Source organism: Panthera pardus, unplaced genomic scaffold, assembly GCF_024362965.1.
Source record: "Panthera pardus isolate Hobbes unplaced genomic scaffold, ASM2436296v1 HiC_scaffold_17, whole genome shotgun sequence".
NCBI lineage: Eukaryota > Metazoa > Chordata > Mammalia > Carnivora > Felidae > Panthera > Panthera pardus.
In genome coordinates, this window is record NW_026526732.1 from 93835037 (window position 1) to 93849673 (window position 14637).

Here is a 14637-nt window from a genome sequence, read left to right on the forward strand (position 1 = left end):
GTGAAAGTTTGACTTCCTCTTTGCCTATTTGGATGCCTTTTATTTCTTTGTGATTGCTGAGGCTAGGACTTCCAATACAATATGAATAATAGTGGTGAGAGTGGACATCCTTGTCGTGTTCCTGACCTTTGGGGGAAAGCTCTCAATTTTTCCCCATTGAGGATGATATTAGCAGTGGGTCTTTGGTATATGGCTTTTATGATCTTGAGGTATGATCCTTTTATCCCTACTTTCTTGAGGGTTTTTATCAAAAAAGGATGATATATTTTGTCAAATTCTTTCTCTGCATCTGTTGAGAGAATCGTGGTTCTTGTCTTTTCTTTTATTGATGTGATGCACACATTGATTGATTTGCAGATATTGAACCAGCCTTGCATCCCAGGTATAAATCCCACTTGGTCGTGGTGAATAATCCTTTTAATGTATTGTTGGAACCGGTTGGCTAGTATCTTGTTGAGAATTTTTGCATACATGTTCATCAGTGAAATTGGTCTATAGTTCTCCTTTTTAGTAGGGTCTTTGTCTGGTTTTGGAATGAAGGTAATGCTGGCCTCATAAAATGAGTTTGGAAGTTTCTTCTATTTCTATTTTTGGAAGAGCTTCAAGAGAATAGGTGTTAACTCTCCTTTAAATGTTTGGTAGAATTCCCCTGTAAAGCCATCTGGCCCTGGACTCTTGTTTTTTGGCATATTTTTGATTACTAACTTGATTTCTTTACTGGTTATGGGTCTGTTCAAATTTTCTGTTTCTTCCTGTGTAAGTTTTGGTAGTGTATATGTTTCTAGGAATTTATCCATTTCTTCCAGATTGCCCATTTTATTGGCATATAACTGCTTATAATATTCTCTTGTTATTGTTTGTATTTCTGCAGGGTTGGTTGTGATCTCTCCTCTTTCATTCTTGATTTTATTTATTTGGGCCCTTTCCTTTTTCTTTTTGATCAAACTGGCCAGGGGTTTATCAATTTTGTTAATTCTTTCAAAGAACCATCTCCTGGTTTCATTGATCTGCTCTACTGTTGTTTTTTTTTTTATTTCAATAGCATTGATTTCGGCTCTAATCTTTATTATTTCCTGTCTTCTGCTGGTGTGGGTTTCATTTGCTGTTCTTTTTCCAGATCTTTAAGGTGTAAGGTTACATTGTGTATCTGAGACCTTTCTTCCTTCTTTAGGATTGCTATATACTACCCTCTTATGAGCACCTTTGCTGCATACCAGAGGTTTGGGGCTGTCATGTTATCATTTTCATTGGCTTCCATGTACTTTTTAGTTTCCTCTTTAACTTCTTGGTTAACCCATTCATTCTTTAGTAGGATGTTCTTTAATGTCCAAGTATTCATTGTCTTTCCAAATTTTTTCTTGTGGTTGATTTCAAGTTTCATAGTATTGTGGTCTGAAAATATGCACAGTATGATCTCGAGCTTTTTGTACTTGTTGAGGGGTGATTTGTGTCCCAATATGTAATCTATTCTGGAGAATGGTCCATATGCACTCGAGAAGAATGTGTATTCCACTGCTTTAGGATGAAATGTTCTAAATATATCTGTTAAGTCCATCTGGTCCAGTGTATCAATTAAAGCCATTGTTTCCTTGTTGATTTTCTGTTTAAATAATCTGTCCATTTCTGTAAGTGGGGTTTTAAACTATCCTACTGTTATGGTATTATTATCAATGAGTTTCCTTATGTTTGTGATTGATTGGTTTATATATTTGGGTTCATCACGTTGGGGGCATAAATGTTTACAATTGTTAGATCTTAGTGGATAGACCCCTTAATTATGACATAATGCCCTTCTTCATCTCGTTACAGTCTTTATTTCAAAATTTAGCTTGTCTGATATAAGTATGGCTACTCCAGGTTTTGTTTGTAACCATTAGCATGATAGATGGTTCTCCATCCCTTTACTTTCCATCTGAAGGTGTCTTTAGGTCTATAATGGGTCTCCTGTAAACAGCATATAGACAGATCTTGTTTTCCTATCCATTCTGTTACCCTATGTCTTTTGATTGGAGAATTTAGTCTATTGACATTTAGAGTGAGTACTGAAAGTTATGGATTTATTGCCATTGTGTTGCCTGTAGAGTTGGAGTTTCTGCTGGTGTTCTCTGGTCCTTTCTAGTCTTTGTTACTTTTGGTCTTTTTTTGTTTTCTTTCATCTTTTCTCCCCTCAGAGAGTCCCCCTTAAAATTTCTTGCAGGACTGGTTTAGTGGTCATGAACTCCTTTAGTTTTTATTTGTCTGGGAAACTATCTCCTCTTGTATTTTCAATGATAGCCTTAATGGATAAAGAATTCTTGGCTTGGCATATTTTTCCAATTCAGCACATTGAATATAGCCTGCCACTTCTTTCTGGCCTGCCAAACTTCTGTGGATAGGTCTGCTGTGAACCTGATCTGTCTTCCCTTATAAGTTATGAAACTTTTTTTCCCTTGCTGCTTTCATAATTCTTTCTTTGTGTATTTTGTGAATTTTACTATGATATGCTTTGTTGATGGTCGGTTTTTGTTGAATCTAATGGGAGTTCTCTGTGCTTCTTGGATTTTTATGTCTGTCTTTCCCACAGGTTAGGAAAGTTTTCTGCTATGATTTGCTCACACAAGCCTTCTACCCTTTTCTCTCTCTCTTTATCTTCTGGGACTCCTATATTTCAGATGTTATTCCTTTTTAATGAGCCATTGAGCTCTCAAATTCTTATGTTGTGCTCTTTTGCCTTAGTTTCCCTTGTTTTTTTTTTTTTTTTTTTTGTTTCATTATTCTCCATAATTTTGTGTTCTATATCACTGATTCGCTGCTCTGTTTCATCCATCCTTGCCACTGTGGCATTCATTCGATATTGCATCTCAGGTATAGCATTTTTTTAAATTTATTTTTATTTATTTTTTTAACGTTTATTTATTTTTGAGACAGAGAGAGACAGAGCATGAATGGGGGAGGGTCAGAGAGAGGGAGACACAGAATCTGAAACAGGCTCCAGGCTCTGAGCTGTCAGCACAGAGCCCGACGCGGGGCTTGAACTCACGGACCGCGAGATCATGACCTGAGCCGAAGTCGGCCGCTTAACCGACTGAGCCACCCAGGCGCCCCATAGCATTTTTTATTTCATCCTGACTAGATTTCACTTCTTTAATCTCCACAGAAAGGAATTTTATGCTTTTTTCAACCCCAGCTAGTATTCTTATTATTGGGATTCTAAATTCTAGTTCAGACATCTTGCTTATATCTGTGTTGATTAAGTCCCTGGTTGTCATTTCTTCCTGTTCTTTCTTTTGGAGTCAACTCCTTCGTTTTGTGGTTTTGGAGGAAATAAAAGAATAAGATTGTGGTGCCTTGATGGCTCAGTTGGTTAAGTAACTGACTTCAGCTCAGTTCATGATCTCACAGTTTGTGAGTTCAAGCCCCACATGGGGCTCTGTGCTGACAGCTCAGAGCCTGGAGCCTACTTCAGATTCTGTGCCTTCCTCTCTCTCTGCCCCTCCTCCACTCACACTCTATCTCTGTCTCTCAAAAATAAATAAATGTTAAAAGAAATTAAAAAAAAGAATTAATAAGATAAAAAGTTGTAACTAAAAAAATAAAAACAACACAAAAAATAAAATAAAGGAAGCTAGATCCTAGGTGTGTTGTGGTCTGGTTGTTGAAAGAAGCTTGATGGAATAGAGAAAAAAGGGAAAGAATAGAAAAGAAAAAGAGTAAGAAAACGTTTAAAAATTTAAAAAAATGTATACAGTAAAATAGAATAAAATGAAATGAAGAGAGTAAAATAGAATTTAAAAATTTACAAAAAAATAAAAAATGTAGTAAAAAGATTAAAACTTTTTGATAAAATGGAAAATAAAAATAATTTTTTTCTCTTTCTGTATGCAAGAAAACAAAAAAAACCCTGAATAGATGGACCAGTGAACAGAATGAAATTTGAATGACATTACATCCAGTTTCCCCTAGAAATCAAACTATGAAGCACTTTATAGTCTGTACACTAAGCAGGCAGAGACTTGTGGTGGTCTCTAGGGCATGGTTGGCACAGTTGGATGGGGCTTGGTGTAATGGCTCTGTCCCACACTAGGTGGTGCTACTTAGCTTACTGGGGTGAATCAGTGTGGTGTGCGTGGTGTATATGCATATGCACGGGAGAGGTGAAAATGGCATCACTTGCCTTCCCAGTCTCTAGCTCCAGAACTCTGCGCTCTCACGCCCGGGCCATCAAGCACCCCTCCTTTGTCTCCAGCTTCCATCCACTTCCTGCTTCTGCATTGTCTGTGTCCAAGCCTTCAGCCTGCCAGGCGGCACCTCCTTCCAAAATTTTATCTCAGATGGGGCTGTTTCCAAACCCCTCACTTCTGAGGTCCCTGTGGCTTAGACCTGCTCTGACCCTCTGGGGGAGAATCTCGCTGAGCAATGGCCTGGTGCCAGCTTGCCCCCAGGAACGTTCCTGCGATCACACTGCTACGGAGGCTCAGAGATTGTGGCCAGGTGCCAGCTTGCCCCAGAAAGAGTTCATGTGATCATGTAGCGGCAGCGGTTCAGGAATTATGGTAAATGACAACACACAACCAGTGCCAGGTTTCAGAGCAGGCTGGTGTCTTTGTTCCAATACCAGCAATTGTGGCTTTTCTCCAGGGTCTGCTGAGGCTTTGCCTGTAGGGAGGTTATACAGCCTCTACCAAATGACCTCCTAGCAGGGGAACAGCTTCTCCCTGTGTGGCCCACAAACACCTTGGACCTCACTGCCTGTTCCTGGGGATTCAACCTTCCCATCAGAGCACCACTAGATATTGAGCTGTGGAATTTGCGAGTCTGGTTTCCCCTGTATGTAGAGTCCTAGTGGTAATGAAACCCTCTCCTTTCTCCCCTTCTTCTTCAGTCACTTGTGGGTGTTTCCATTCTTTCTCTCTCAGCTACTTTTGCGGGGTGGGGTGGGGGGGGGAGGTGCCTTTCCTGTACTCTCCCCCATTCTCTGTCCTCTCTCCACCAAAACAGCTCCCTACTCTCCGTGGTTTCTCTCACCTCCAGTTCACCTCTCCACGCCGCGTACCTGCTGAATTCTGTGGCTCGTTATGCAGATTGTTATGTTAACCCTCAGATCAATTTTCTAGGTGTGCAAAAATGGTTTGGGGTTGATCTAGCTGTATTTCAGGGACTAGAGAAACAGAGAACTTCCATGCTACTCTGCCATCTTGGCCAACTCATCTGGATTATGAAATTTCTGGCCTTGAAACATACAAAGCCAAATGTAATGGTTCATAGTTTTGATGATTAAGGGTAATTATAAATACGTGTACTTGTTCTGTGTTCTGTAGCACTGATGTGACCTAAATGGCTACTCTTTGAATTCAGCTTAGTTTTGGTTTTTTTTAATTTTTTTTTTTAATGTTTTTTTATTTTTTTGAGACAGAGAGACAGAGCATGAGGAGGGGAGGGGCAGAGAGGGAGACACAGAATCCGAAGCAGGCTCCAGGCTCTGAGCTGTCAGCAGAGCCCGAAGCAGGGCTCGAACCCACAGACTGTGAGATCATGACCTGAGCTGAAGTCGGATGACCAACCGACTGAGCCACCCAGGCGCCCTGAATTCAGCTTAGTTTTTACAGTCCAAGTCTGTCAACATCAGCTTGACAAGTAGATTTTATCCGTGTGCTTCTCTCCCCATGCTCTGCATCTTATCTACTATATCTAGTCTGGCAGGAAGCCAAATTATCAATGCTGGCTAGTTACTTGATAGTAAGATTAAATAGGCTTTATTTAAGCACCTTTGATTCAATGAGCACACCCTTTAATGCCTAAACTTCATGACACGTATTTTGGTTGCTTGGAACTTTATTTCCTATCCTTGATATTTCAGCTATGTGAGACGGTACTGTGGATATACTCTTTGGGGGATCCTGGCTGGCTCAGCCTGTAGAGCATGAGAATCTTGATCTCAAGGACGTTGACTCAAGCCCCTCATTGGGCACTGGGCTTAATTTTTTTTACTTTTTAAACTTTGAGAGGTAGTGGTTTCTGCTGTGTATTTCTGCCTTTGCAGCACAATAGAATTGCATTTGGTGCTGGGTGGCTATGTGACCAGTTCTGTACGGTGAATTTGATAGAAGTGTTATGTAGGATTTCTTAGTCAAGAACTTAATTATCAAAGCCCTTTTGGCCTTTTGTCACCACTAGCATTGTTCTAGAGAGAAGATGCTCTATCAGTTTGGGTCCCTGTGATGCATATGAAGTTCAAGGATGCATATGAAGTTCAAGGAAGTTCATATGAATTTTCAGGGTTGTTTCTGCAGCATTATTTTAGCCTATCTTGACTTACTTCAAAAAAAGTGCAAAAAAAGTAAAACGTTCAATCTAAATGAAGAACTTTACAAAAATCACATGGTTTTCACAGAGAACACTTTGTTAAGGAAAATGAGTTCCATAGGCAGTTCAAGAACTCATGAAACCTTTTGTAGTCAGGCATACATAGTCCTAGCTGTGTGGTGTTTTACAGTCACGTTTGAATCTCTGCATTCTATTTATCAGTTACCTAACTGGAGCCTTAGATCCCTTATGTATAATATTGGGAAAACAGGATTTTAAAATAATTGAATTATGAAAATTACCTGACAGGAAGATCTTTAATAAATGGTAGCTATCATAACAGCTATATTAATCAGTTAGTCTGGCAATGTAGATCTAATTGTAGAGTTACTGTTAATCCTTCCATTCATAACTTAATGCACATAACTAGCTTAATTCATTGAAGGCAAACATTTATTTTCCTTTTCTTTCCTTCCAAGATTCTGTTTAGGCTAGTTACACCAAACATAATGCAGAAACATTGTGTCGGACATTTTTAAACCAGTCTTTAATTTCCAATTCAGGTATTGTAACACACACACACACACACACACACACACACACACACTCTCAAGAAAATCAGGGAATATACAGTATAAACATGTATAGCATATCCTACCTTCATGCATTCTTTTTAAAACATACTTTTAAAATGAAGTTCTTTTAAAAGTAAAAGAATTAGAAAACGTAGAAAGAATTACTTATTCTGCCACTTCCCTTTGGAATTCCATTGTCTTAAATTCTAATAGAAAGTGTTCTTAACTATGGAAAGGGCTAGGATATTCACTGGAGACCAAAATCTGGTGATACCATCTTTTATGTTCTCTGCTGTACTCTCAAGTGCCTAGAAACAGTAGGTATTTGTCAGATAAATAGAATAACATTTAAAAACAAATCCCAGAGATAAAGGTTCTGAAGCCTAGTTGGGGGACCACAGTATCATTTTGAAGTGCTCTGGCTAAAAAGGGGATGTGACCAAATGTGATCACATGCCTGGGCTGGATACTTCTAGGCATAGAGCTGTGAAGGTGTGGGAATAAGTGCACTGTTCTAGAAAAAGGGGGGCATTAGGAGCAATAACAAATGAAGGTTACAGTATACTGCAAAATGACCAAGCTCATTTCTAGGTTTTGCTTTCAACTAGAAGATTGCACGGTCTCCTATGATTCAGTAATCATATTACTCCTCAGCATTATGGTTCCTAGACAGGCTTAGTCAACGTTATGATTTACATCATCCTATTGAGGGAAATTGTTATCCAAAACCAAGTAACCCAATTCTTGAACACCATCTGAAAACTTTTTATATTCAAGACCTCATTATTTCTATTTTATTTCTTATTAGATATAAGGAATCTTCCAGAATGTATTGTGGGTATTCCTATAATTAGTCATATTTACAAGACACAAAATATTTGGGTAAAAAGCAAATTTCATCATTTGTATACTTACAGATGAGGTTTATAAATTGATTTTAAGCACCATATATATACAATCCAATACTACAAACCAACGTTTCAAACTCAAGATGCTTCATTAACCATGATGCCACCTCGTCTCAATAAACAAATGCTGTTTTATGGGCTATGTGAGAAAGCAATCATCATTTAGTTATCAATTACACAAAATTATCTTCAAGGGTAGACTGTATTTAAAAAAGAACAAAACAACCAAAAAAGCCAGGCTAAATAACTAGCCCCAATTATAAAAGATCAAAGATATAAAGAACTAAGGGTCCCCAGAGACGCCCTCATTCCTTTTGCCTTGGCTCTAAGTTTCAAGAATGGTGCTAAACTGGCATGAAGAGATGGAAGCAAAATCTTTAAAACACAATGTGGAGTACCTTTTTGAATCTTACTCAGTTGTAACTATTTAAAAAAAAGTTCAGATAAGGACATCTGTCCTTTTTAGATTAACATGAACTACACAAAAGAAGCATTTTAGATTACTGAAAGAATTTTAACATTTATTAAGCCCTCATGTGCCAGATACTTATGTTCAAATATCAAAACCTACAAAGGGATCTATTATTTGTAAATGATAAACCGGCTCAGAAGTTGCTCAAAACCAGTTATTAATTGTTGGAACTGAGCTTCAAATTAAGGCCTTCCTCTAGTTTAATTCAGGATAGCACACTGGTTGGCAGTGTACTAAGCCTGTAAAAAAGAAAGTCTATAATGGAAAGTATTTTTTAATATTAAGCAGTTCTCACGACCTTAACAAATTGTATCTATAAAGAGCTTACTAAATGTCAACTTCATTTAATCCTTCATTTGTTAAAGGAATAAAAAAAGAGGACATACTTCAAATGGCACTAAGTGAAGCATACTTCATTTATATCATTTTCTACAAAATAAGTTAACTTTAAGCCAAACAATTTCAATGATGATAAATGCATTTCATTATTTATTTAGATGTTTAAGCTCTCGCACTAGATTTTTACAAGCTGGTGAACACTGACAAATTATTTCTCCCACAGAACTATAACCACACATTCCCAGACAGTATAAATATATGGTTGAACTAACATTAATACACATCACCATTTTATCAATTACATAATAAAACAAATTATCAAGTATCCAAATATTAAGTTACACAGCTCAAAAGGCATATAAAATATTAGATGTCTGCTCAATTCATTAGCAGAAACCCACTTTTTTTTTTTTTTTTTTTTTTGCAAGAGAGGTTGGGAAGAGAAGGAAAAAAAATCACACTTCAAACAAAAATAAGTTGGTAAACAACTTCAGATAAGAAAAAAAATACAAGAATTTCAGAAATTTTATGATTAAGAATTGTTTTAGCTACAATAACAAAGCATCTCTACCTTTTAAAAAAATATTTACTAAATTAAAGAGCATATTCTACATGTTCTGCACAAGACAAAGGCAACATTTTACTAAAAATACTTAATAGCCCCCTCCCATTCTTTTTTTCAGGCCCTCCCTGTAAGTTGCACCCCAAAGTGCAAACATTAAAATTAACTGTAAGGCTTTTTTTGTCTGGAGACATTAAAGACATGTGCTTCTGTACAATGTAGATTTTCAAAATGGAGGTTTTCCTTAACAGCACAAAATAAAATTTGTAGAAAGACATGAAACAATCATTGTTAAGACTTGGTAAAAATCCAAAAAAAAAAAAAAGGTTGAGCAAACCTGATGTATACTGGTACAAATGTGGGAGATGTAAACATAAAGTGAGCAGGCAAATAACCATATAGGCCCTAATTTCTATGTTTGAAATGACTGAAGGAATAAACCACATAAGGTCCAGAGTGTTCATAGTTCCTGGGATTTTAGTTCTGTATAACACTAAAAATATACAAGTATTGTGCTGGGTATTTTGGCACCTAATCTTTCTAAATTTCATATATATTGATAAGATTCTGGCATGGGAATAGATTTAAAGACATAACTCAATACTGCATGATTTTAGGAAAGGTCAATTGGTACAAGTGATAAGCACATTTTAAATGCTGAACAGCAAGAATCTTTTGCTAAGTGTCCAAAACAGGTTGATCGTAACCCAAGCATGGAGGTTGCAATTCCATCAAACTTGTGGCCTGATAAAACTGCTTTCCAATACTCCTATGGAAGCTTCATTAGACTTATTCACTAAGCCAACATGTTGGCTAATATGTATGACAAATTAGGTCCTGTTTCAAGTTCCACTTCCAAGGCAATGACATCAGGCACCCCAGTTTTATTGAATGCAACAGTTGTTTCTATGACCATTGGAGTCTTTGAAGCGCAGCCGCATTTTAGGACGGTATTTCTCCAAATACAAAAGTTGCTTGCTGTTAAAAGCTCCACGCCGCTTTCTGGATGGAGAAAAACAAAAGATGAAGCAACTAAAGCAAAATCCCTCTGTATTTCCATTTACCATGTTATAGGCAATTAATTATTATCTCTCTTGTGGCAATTAATCTTTTGATTAGTATGTTGTGACTTAATGCAGAAATATGGATAGGCATACATGTGTAAATGAAAAAAGGGTAGTAAAGTTCAAAATCTTGGGTGTTTAGTTACAATAGTCAAAATTTATATATCCATTTACATGAGGTGCAAGAAAAGACAAATTTATTGGATTAGAACCTCTGTAATATGAGCAATTACATGAAATTCAAAAAAGGTAAGATCTTTATTTCCTGGCTTTAATACTGTCTTAAAAATGAACTTAATGGTTAGGTGGACCGTGGGGGAAAAATTGTAATATAATTAAACTAACAATGATGAAAAAAAATTCATTACACACTTACTGTCTTATGAACTGTACTGCATCTTCATATTTCATTCCACCTTCAATTAACGCTAGGGCAACAAGCACTGGAGCTCTGGTAAGGTAAGAATTTTGGTAAATCACTTAAAAAAAAAATCAAATCCTAGGAAATTCAATACTCCAAATATTCCCCAATCCAAAAGTACTATAATTTACTACCCTTCCTATGTAATACCTTATAATAAATCTTGACTTCATGTTAAAAAATTAATAAAGTATCAGCATTTTCCTACCAAACCCAGATTTTTACCTGGAACCAAAAATGAAATATGCCTTGAACTGTTGCAAATAAGTCTAGAAATTAAGATTTGTATTATTGGAGGGCAATTTTGAAAAAATTTAGGAGGGTAAATCTTGATAAATGCAGACAATTTTTTCCTGAATTCCAAGCAGTGAAAAGTATATTCCGTTAAAAAAAAAAAAAAAAAATTGTTTTTAAAGGTCACAAACTCCTCTCCTAAAGATCTTCTGCAAATGTTTGCTTTAACCCCCCTGCCCCCCAATCACTGGGCCATCAGTGTTCATTTTACTTCCCTCCACTAGAATAGAACTTTTTTTTTGGTGGATGGCATGGAGGGCAGTGGTAGTGATGCACAAATCTGGACATGAATATTTTGGTATTACTGGGTAAGGAGTTCTCATTGAATCAGAATTCAGGATCAAGCACTCTATCAAAAGCACACCATATGCAATGCGAATTACCTTAGAAACGATTCATAGTTCTTTTTCGCAATGAGTTTGGACCATGACTCTAATACCATTGATATAACCTAGCACACACGATTAACTCTGTAAATAATTGTGCCCACAGAGACAAGTGAAATTACAACTATAGCGTCTGTTAGTTCCAGACTGGAATAATGTACTGGAATACATTATAGTTACATTCATTTACCTTTTTTAAAAAATTAAAAAAAAAATGTTTATTTATTTAAGACAGTGAGAGACAGAGCATGAGCAGGGAAGGGGCAGAGAAAAGAGGGAGACACAGAATCCAAAGCAGGCTCTAGGCTCCGAGCTGTCAGTTCAGAGCCCAATGCAGGGCTTGAACCCACAAACTTGAGCTGACGTTGGGTGCTTAACCAACTGAGTCACCCAGACACCCCCACCTACTTTTTAATTTAGTTTTAATATGTAACGTAACAAAGCAAAATGACTCAAAAAATGATAACGGAGTCTTTACTGGAATCAAAATCAAGTTTTTACTAGAATTAAGACCAATACCATCAAACGGATTTAAGAAATTCTCTTACCTCCCAAGACCTGCAACACAATGAACAGCAATACAACAACCAGGTTCTTCACGAAACTTAATTTTTACAAGACTTAACCAGTCATCAACAATCTGGTTGGATGGTGGTGCACCATCATCAAAAGGCCAATCCTAAGTCAAAAGAATATTTAAACAGTTTAGATTTTTTAATAAAATACCAAACTAGTAATTCTAGTTTCTAATACTCCAATGTCTTCAGAAACATTTTAATATGTCTAAACATGTGTTTTATGAAACCCTACTGTCAATGAAATGCAAATAAATGCTGAATCTTTATAAAGATCTCATTACTTCAAAGCTTTACTTAGCTTTCACCTTTACTTAAAAATTAAGATAATGCATTCTCTTGTAATAACTTAAAAAAATTAGGCATTTTGAAGTCGGTCATTTTTTTTGTAGCATAGTACCATAAACACATAGGAACTATTATATACTTACGAGAACATGGATGCCTTCTTTCTCTACAAGAGTAGTGTCATAAGTTGCTTCACATACTCTTACTATTGTGGTAACACCATACTTCTTAAGTTCCTGGATAAAACATACATAAAACACACTTAATAAGTCTTTACAACAATGTTACTATTGCTCACCAACTGTCCAACAGGTATTGCTAGTTAACAGAAATTCATTCATGGAATCACTGATATAACCTAGGTATGTTTAATAGGGAAGTGAAATAAATCAATGTATCATTTTTTCATACCCATCCACTTTCATGACTAAACTCTGGGAAGTGAAATCTTGTTTTAAGTGACAATACCAGAGCAGCATAAAAAAGGGGAAATACTAAACATCACATATTTTTAACAAATGAGACGTTAAAAAAAAATCCTATGGCCCTTCATACATGGAAGTTGTTTATAGTTATGGTAACACAAGCTAGATGGAGATAAAGTACTACCAAAAGAGGATTAGAAGCAATTCAGGGACAAAGATAAATAAAATAGAACCCAAAGGAATCACTCATGACTATAAGTAATCTGACCTGACATGATTACATTAGTTCCTTAAACTTTTGCTCATTTGCAGTACATACTGTAATTTAGAACCTTAGAAGTAAATTCAAAGACTCTAAAATCCTGAAACTACAGTGTAAAAAAACCAACATCATTTAAAACTACAGGGTATAAGACTCATAATCCATTATTACTAATTATAATTGGTAGCTAAAAATTGGCTTCTAAGCATCAAATAGGGTCCAAAATATAAGCTAACTTTGGTTATGATATTAGTCATTAGGCTAAGCAGATACATGAAAAATGTCTAAGTGGTAGCCTTCCTCCTATAAATTTCTTGTGAAAACCATACTGTTACACCGCCCTCACAGAAATTTAAATAAGCAAACTGTGAGGCATGAACAACTAAATTATCTTATTATAAATCCAAACTAATTCAAGTACATGTCCTTCTTGAGATGTATAAAATAACCTAAAGGGAAAAACCTGATATTTCATTTCTGGGAATTGAACTGCAGTTATACCAACAGAAATTTTCTTTCTTTTTAACATTTATTTATTTTTAAAAGAGAGAGAGAGAGTAAGTGGGGGAGGGGCACAGAGAGAGGGAGGCACAGAATCTGAAGTAGGTTCCAGGCTCTGAGCTGTCAACACAGAGCCTGACAGGGCCCTCGAACTCACAAATTGTGAGATCATGACCTAAGTGGAAGTCGGACACTTAACCGATTGAGTCACCCAGGCGCCCCGCTCCAAACACAAATTTTCTAAACTAATATTTTGTTAGATAAAAAGTCCCACCACCAAACTGTAATCAATATAAGAGTATCAAACCTTACCTCTATAAATTTGTTTAAGGTCGCATTGGTTGGATTGTGTGTAATGAGAAATCTCATGTTCTTGTATGTGACTTCCACAGGAGCTGGGCGGTTCATTCGAGCCATGTTAATTTTGTTAAAAACACTCAATAAGGTTATGAAAGAATTTTAACAATTGAAACAGAAATGATGCAAAGAAACTGAGTCTACTTCGATATACTCCACTTGAAATTCTCAGTGCTTTGAGTATGAAGTTGGGAGTAATGGGAAATGAAATGAACCTCCTAACAAGAAGCAGCAATTCTTCAATCCAGTAATACTGAGGCAATAGAAAGGAAGTGCACTGAGGTTTACCCCATCCAGGTCAGAACTCTTGTAAAATGCTCTGTGGATTTCAATTCAACACTCTGTGTCCAGGTTAACCACTCTTATGGGGGCTTCTTGGTGGAGTAGTAATGAATTTCTACAGTTCACTTGTCTGCATAGAGGTCGTGCTGTGCCTGGCAGTAATCTCCACTGCCCTTCAGAAACTCCATAAATGTGTGACCAAGAACACCACAGAACTGCTGTTTAAAACAAAAAAAGAGAGAGGAAAAAAAATTGTTTTCTAATTCAAAGGAATATGTTACACTTTTGTAGTATTTAAGTGCACAACTATCTTCAAATATGGGCCCAACCCACCTCTTCAACTTTTACTGAAAATACAAAAATATAAGAGTGATTACAGATTAAAGCAATAACCATAAAACAAGCATTCACAAGTAGATTACTTTAAATTGAAATTACTGCCCTAAAACAGAAAACCCTCAAATACCACTGTTACCTTTGGTCAATATCACTTACATGTATTTTTCAATTAATTATTCATTTTAAATAGTTATTGGCTTTACACTGTTATAAGCTCTACCTACGAACAGCTTTCTATGTAGAGTTTTCCAACTAATAAAATATTTTTACATATTGTAAATTTCATGAAAAGTTTGGAAGCTGTT

The 14637-nt window shown here is 36.3% G+C and overlaps 1 protein-coding gene across 2 annotated transcripts; it reads right to left on the reverse strand.

Annotated features, from left to right (window-relative positions):
• Positions 1 to 8713: 8713 nt before the first annotated feature.
• Positions 8714 to 13773, reverse strand: PTP4A1 (protein tyrosine phosphatase 4A1). 2 transcript variants are annotated; one of them, XM_053904769.1, is made up of 5 exons: positions 13667 to 13773; positions 12310 to 12402; positions 11852 to 11982; positions 10579 to 10653; positions 8714 to 10136 (listed from the first exon to the last, which is right to left on the reverse strand). In XM_053904769.1, exons 1-5 carry the CDS (start codon positions 13769 to 13771, stop codon positions 9935 to 9937), a joined length of 606 nt encoding a protein of 201 aa, XP_053760744.1. In that variant the 5' UTR covers positions 13772 to 13773; the 3' UTR covers positions 8714 to 9934. The 2 variants fall into 2 exon arrangements, with proteins under 2 accessions (XP_053760744.1, XP_019273186.1); XM_019417641.2 differs by having other exon boundaries at positions 8714 to 10140.
• Between the last annotated feature and the right edge of the window lie 864 nt (positions 13774 to 14637).

Excerpts from the sequence above, each read along its gene's own strand:
- PTP4A1 (XM_053904769.1), bottom strand. The coding sequence starts at position 13,771 with ATGGCTCGAATGAACCGCCCAGCTCCTGTGGAAGTCACATACAAGAAC. Across the intron at positions 10,654-11,851 it reads TGTGTTGCAGGTCTTGGGAG|AGCTCCAGTGCTTGTTGCCC; the intron begins GTAAGAGAATTT and ends TTACCTTACCAG. Across the intron at positions 10,137-10,578 it reads GCAGTACAGTTCATAAGACA|CGGCGTGGAGCTTTTAACAG; the intron begins GTAAGTGTGTAA and ends CCATCCAGAAAG.